Source organism: Centruroides sculpturatus, unplaced genomic scaffold (genome assembly GCF_000671375.1).
Source record: "Centruroides sculpturatus isolate CEXI.00-Female unplaced genomic scaffold, Cexi_2.0 scaffold2374, whole genome shotgun sequence".
NCBI lineage: Eukaryota > Metazoa > Arthropoda > Arachnida > Scorpiones > Buthidae > Centruroides > Centruroides sculpturatus.
Genome location: NW_019387044.1, coordinates 1,697 through 7,534, shown reverse-complemented (window position 1 = coordinate 7,534; position 5,838 = coordinate 1,697). Strand labels below are relative to the sequence as shown.

At 32.0% G+C, this 5,838-nt stretch overlaps 1 protein-coding gene across 1 annotated transcript; it reads left to right on the top strand.

Moving 5' to 3' along the window:
* Window positions 1-4,451: 4,451 nt before the first annotated feature.
* LOC111616077 (toxin CsE9) lies at window positions 4,452-5,603 on the top strand. The gene is made up of 2 exons (XM_023357511.1): window positions 4,452-4,532; window positions 5,307-5,603. The coding sequence occupies exons 1-2, from the start codon at window positions 4,490-4,492 to the stop codon at window positions 5,516-5,518; spliced, it is 255 nt and encodes an 84-aa protein (XP_023213279.1). The 5' UTR covers window positions 4,452-4,489; the 3' UTR covers window positions 5,519-5,603.
* Window positions 5,604-5,838: the final 235 nt, after the last annotated feature.

The following is a 5,838-nucleotide window of genomic DNA, read 5'->3' as shown; positions in this document are numbered from 1 at the left end:
TTTCTTAGTCACAACTTGGTCTTTGTGGGAGAGCCCAGTAATTTTACTGAACCATAGAGCAAAACAGGCTAGAGCACAAGCTCCTGGTATGGACATCCACGCCAATAAGGTCTATGGGGAGAGTAAAGCTAAGAGTGACCACACCCACATTCTGCAGAGATATTTATCATGGTAATAACCAGATCAAAGTGTAATACCGGCTCGGACGTCGCCTGGGTTAACAAGGCTTGCGTTCCTGGATTAGGCAGAGGATCACGTTCAAAAAATAGGCCACAGTCTCCCTTGATTACTGGTGGCGAAAGCAGCACCGGCCCAAGCATGGCTACTGCAATGTCCTCAGCAGATGTGAGGAACCAACCTAGCCTTGTGTTTCTGCGGCAAAGCATCCACAGAGCACAAAGTCTGGAAAACCACGCCAACGAATGAAATGGACAACAGAAATGAACAAGTTTATCATCCGTACTTACTACACCATCAGAAAACTCGAAACAAACATATTAGCATACAGACAACAACTACACCATAGATTCACATAACAATATCCTTACCTCACTGTAACCGAACAAAGGATTGTCGATCAAAAAGGAACAATTATACACAACAACCTTATCCAACAAACCACACTTGTACTTATCAAACAACAGGTTGCTGATCAAATACATCAACAGACAAAAACATTTAACATTATTAATGAAGATCACGTAACCTGTCAGATAATCCAGTGACAAGCATTGATAATAACACAGGTACAACAACTATAACTAATTATACAAAGGGCACTTTTTCATTCATCACTGATAACGTAGACATAAAATTAGTTTATACGCTTTCACTTATATTTCAGGAAACACTCACTAAATATACTGGTACAGATTCCACACAAAGACCACAAATACGAAAAATCAACACGTCAAAGGAAGTAAGAAAAACATTAAATTATGTAAACACTCACTTACTACTAAACTACATTCATTCAATTTCTTCACTCTTAGACATTCATACATTAGTTTATGCTGGGGCAGTCACAGTAGTAACACACCATGGTCTGAAAATACAATTGCAGACAGATACACACAAAACACAATTCTATCACAAGCTTGCCTGACAGAGAAGAATGGAAACACAATAAATGACATTAGACAGCAATTAGGCAAGCTGACACAATAAACTATAAAGAACATAACACTCTAATTAACTTCCACCGATAGAAACTGAATCGGCTCAGGCACTGAAGAAACACGTGGTCGGCTCCTTACCCGTTTCGGCAGGCATCATGGCTCAAAATCAGCGCCCTCTGTCGGATTTGGCGCTTGCCAATAGAAATGATGTACAGTAGACTTCTATAACGCGAAGATACGTTCCTCGTTATACGAATTTCGCGTTGTAGGAATCCTTGGGCTGTGATTGGCTAACGTATTTGACACGTGTGAAGTTTACGGACTACGGCTGTTTGAAAGGTTTTCTTCCATAAAATTAATCGATTCTAGACTAATTCGACTCAATATTTCCAAAATACGTATATTTTTTTAAACGCTATAAAGTACGCTATAAACAAAAATTTGTAGGATTACTTACCCAGTGTGCACCATTGGACATCGCCGTTGCTCAAGCTTGTTTTCGTCGCGGAACAGCGCAGCAAACCGCGGCTGCTATTTCAGATGTTATTTTTCTGCGAAAACTTCGTTGAACTTTGGAGACATCATTAATATAAATAATTTTAATCGCCGTTAAATAAGAAATGTATAAAATTACAGTACTGTATTAGACTTACGATACCTAATTTACATACAGACGATAGCTCGCCTAAACTCTCTGTAGCGTAGCGCTAGACAGTGGAAACTATACATATAATTATAATAAAGTTAAAATAAATTAAGTTAATATATAATTATATATACAGTACCTAATTTATATATAATTATATGTACAGACGAAAACTAAACTCAATTTACCCACCTAAACTGTCCGTAACGTAGCGCTAGACAGCGGAAAATAGTTCGGCTGCTCGTCTGCGATGACGAGTTGGCGATGACGTTTTACCGCGTTTTACGCGTCTTTTTTTAGCGTCTTTGTACGAAAAATACGACAATTTTTTCGCCGCGTCATAGGAATCTACGTTATTGGAACCCTCGTTATAGCGGGGTCTACTGTAATTTGAGTATAAATAATTTATAAATACGTATGTCAAGTTATATTTTTATTACAACGCAAAATATATTTTAGAGTTTACCTCCACTGTGCCGGATGAGACGTTGTTGAAACAAAAAATGTTATGCATTCCATTACGTATATAAACAGTGTCGTAGTTCGCCAAGTGCAAATCAGCAAATTCGTAAAAGTTTTGTTTATTTTGAACAATCCGGATAATCGAGGTTCGAATAATCGAGGTTCTACTGTACATATAAGACAACTGAGTTTTGTGCGTTCTCTTATTAATGTTATAATTAGATGAAGATCAGCTAAACTTTTATTAATTTTATTTTTATTATTTTTAAGAAAAAAAAACATTGACACGATGGCAATAGTAGCTTATTTCGTTTATTCATTTATAAAGTTGTATAAAGTAACATTAACGAATACCGGTACATACAGAGACGAACAAATGTGCACAATAATCATAAATTTTTCTTTATAATTCAATAAAATATCAAACATCTGAATGTTTCGATCTTAATTTTCTAATTTATTAGAAACTGTATGAGTAGCTTTATTTTTATTGAAAAATTTATGACTTTAAACGAAGAAAACATTTCTTTAATTACGGAGAAAACCTGTTGAGATTCATCAATACTTTTATACATTATGTTATTCAGAAATAAAATAATGTATAAACTGACGTCATCCATTTCATACAAACTGCCACGGTTTACGTGGCAAGTTGCCAAGGAAGCAATTCGTATGAAATAAATGAAATTAAAAAAATAAAACAAATTAATTAATTAAATAAATAAATAAAATATAATAATAAATTAATTAAAGAAATGTTTTATTTTAAAGTCATAAATAAAGTCATAAATTTAAAGTAATTTTTTCCTTCATTAATCTTAGCGTCACTTAGTTTAGAAAAATATCTAAATTATATAAAAGCCTAGCCTTGTTTAACTCGTGCTTTGACGAAGGTTTTTCTTAATTTAAGATTTATATGCAGTGGGAATAACAAAAAATTTTTGGGGGTCATCTCGGCGAATATTATTTAAAGAAATGTTTTCTTTTAAAGTCATAAATAAAGTCATAAATTTAAAGTAATTTTTTCCTTCATTAATCTTAGCGTCACTTAGTTTTGAAAAATATCTAACATATTTAAAAGCCTAGCCTTGTTTAACCCGTGCTTTGACGAAGGTTTTTATTAATTTAAGATTTATATGCAGTGGGAATTACAAAAGTTTTTTGGGATGCTCTAGGCGAATATTCTTTCCGTTAGCTTGACCTGAAACAATTTCGCCTCTCTAAGGCCATTCTTTTACTCTAAAATTATTTATTAGATCATAAGAAAGAAATTAAGAAACGTTCAAACAAAATGGCTGTAAACATTCTGTAATTTTTAATTATACAACGATTTAAAATTAAAATACTAGCAAAAGATTAAAGCAACTAATTTTCTTGAATTACGATAAAAAATCTCTATTTAAAAACAGATGGAGCCACTCACGTTAAAATGTGCGTGGCTCCATCTGTTACGGGATTTTACAAACAAGTCATTTTTATATTACTAATTTTTACAAAGAGACATTATTTTCACGGAAAAAGAAATTTTTCAAAATATTGCAAATGCCAATCAAAAATAAAAATTTACATTAAGTTCGTCTTTACTCCAGATATATATTTAACATATGACCCCTCTCTCGCTCTCTATTGTTTTCATTAATCAATACTTCTGACTTATTCTCATTTATTCTACATAAACTGCAACACTTAATAGAAAAGTTTGAAGTTTTTTAGAGGAAGAGATTCAATCTTTAAATCTTCACTTTCATTACAATAAAGTACCATTTGTATTAGAAACCGCAAATTGATTTGTTTTTAAGAATCTTTGTGAATAATTACGTGAAATATTTAATGTATGCAGACTTTCAAAAAAGTCCTAACAGAGAATAGGTTAGTGGTGTCTATGAAACGAGAAAATCACGAGATATTATTACATGCCTCTAAACATGAAATATCTAAATGATCGTGAAGTGGTCCAAGAACTTATTCGACTTAAAGTAAAATAAGTGATTTTTATTTTAAATAATTTAATGACATTCATTTATATTTCACATAAACATTTCTGTACCCGGTAAGAATTTAATTCCTTCTGCAAATAGAGAAATTTGAAAAAATGTGACCTCTCTGTTTAATGGCTCATTAATGTTGTTATAATTGGTGGAAACAGATGGATCCAGCATGGAGAATCCACGTGTACGCGTTGTACTTGTTCGCATTGGATGTATATAAATATCGACTTCTGCTCGTGGTAACTCCTTCTAAACTCGTTTAGACAGCTTTGAAGATGAACTCGTTGTTGATGATTACTACTTGTTTGATTCTGATCGGTGAGTATAAACTTATTATTGATTAAAGTGGTTGTTAATTTTATAAATGGCATAATTTAGTATCGTTATAATTTATTTAAAAGTTATGAAATCCGCTTTACATTTATTACATTATATTGTATTTTTTGAAAAATCGTATTATGAGATCTGCATTCCATTGATGGATGGCAATGCAACTCGACGGCAATCTGCCAAGAAGCTATTTTCTTAAGGGGGATATTCTACGGGTCACTAATCTCTATCATTTTAATCTTTATTCTCTACTACTGTAGTACTTTAATCTTTTATTTAAAAGTTAGATCTGTAAAGTAAATCAGTTTAATGGTGTTACTACTTAACCAGTGGTGATGTTTTCATTTATGTATGAGTATGTTGACAATATTTTTAGTTTAGTGCTATTTGTTTTATAGAATTCTCTAAGCATTTGCAGTTAATCTATCCGTTAACTTGAGAAAAGTCAGTTAATAGAATAACATCATAAATTCAGATTTAGAAGAAATTGCGTCCTCAAGTTTTTCATTATAATGTCGTTTTCCTGGCTCGATAAGTCGCCGATAAATTACGAATTACACATCATTTCGCTAGTGTTTAAAATAGCATATTTATAATTAGGACTGTTTTTTCGTTTTTATAATTCATCTGAAATATTAATTAATAATAATGTACATTTTTTTATACATTTTCAGTGCAAAGCATTAAGTATTTTAATTTTATTGTATTAATGAGTATTACTTCTTACGGTTGAACAAGATTGTTTCTTTGTATATGTTGCAGGAACTGTGTTGGCAGAGGATGGTTATTTGTTTGACAAGAGAAAGCGCTGCACACTCGAATGCATAGACAAGACAGGAGACAAAAATTGCGATACGAATTGCAAGAAGGAAGGAGGTAGTTTTGGCAAATGCTCCTATTTTGCATGCTGGTGCAAAGGATTGCCCGGAATTACACCGATTTCACGTACTCCTGGTAAAACATGTAAAATATAATGGCAACTTTTTTTTATTGTGCACCAACAGAAATATTGTAACGCTTGTTAATTGCAATTAATTGAAATAAAATGTAATACTTTTATCTGAGATTTTTTTATTACTTGATGTACAGTTTACTGTATACAAATTCATTATGAATTTTTTTCGTGTGAAGTCATTTAACTTATAATTATAAAAAAATTACTTTATGTTTATCATTCTCTCACTGAACCTACATTTTGAATTTTGCTAGCTTAATTATATTTTCATTTTCTCGATGTTAATGATAATTTCGAAAGACCTGACACAATTAACGCGTGTCTACATTTATATTTTTA

Bases quoted from the DNA above. Each gene is read 5' to 3' on its own strand.
- LOC111616077 (XM_023357511.1), top strand. From the start codon at position 4,490: ATGAACTCGTTGTTGATGATTACTACTTGTTTGATTCTGATCG. The intron at 4,533-5,306 runs GTGAGTATAAAC...TATATGTTGCAG, and splicing joins TACTTGTTTGATTCTGATCG to GAACTGTGTTGGCAGAGGAT.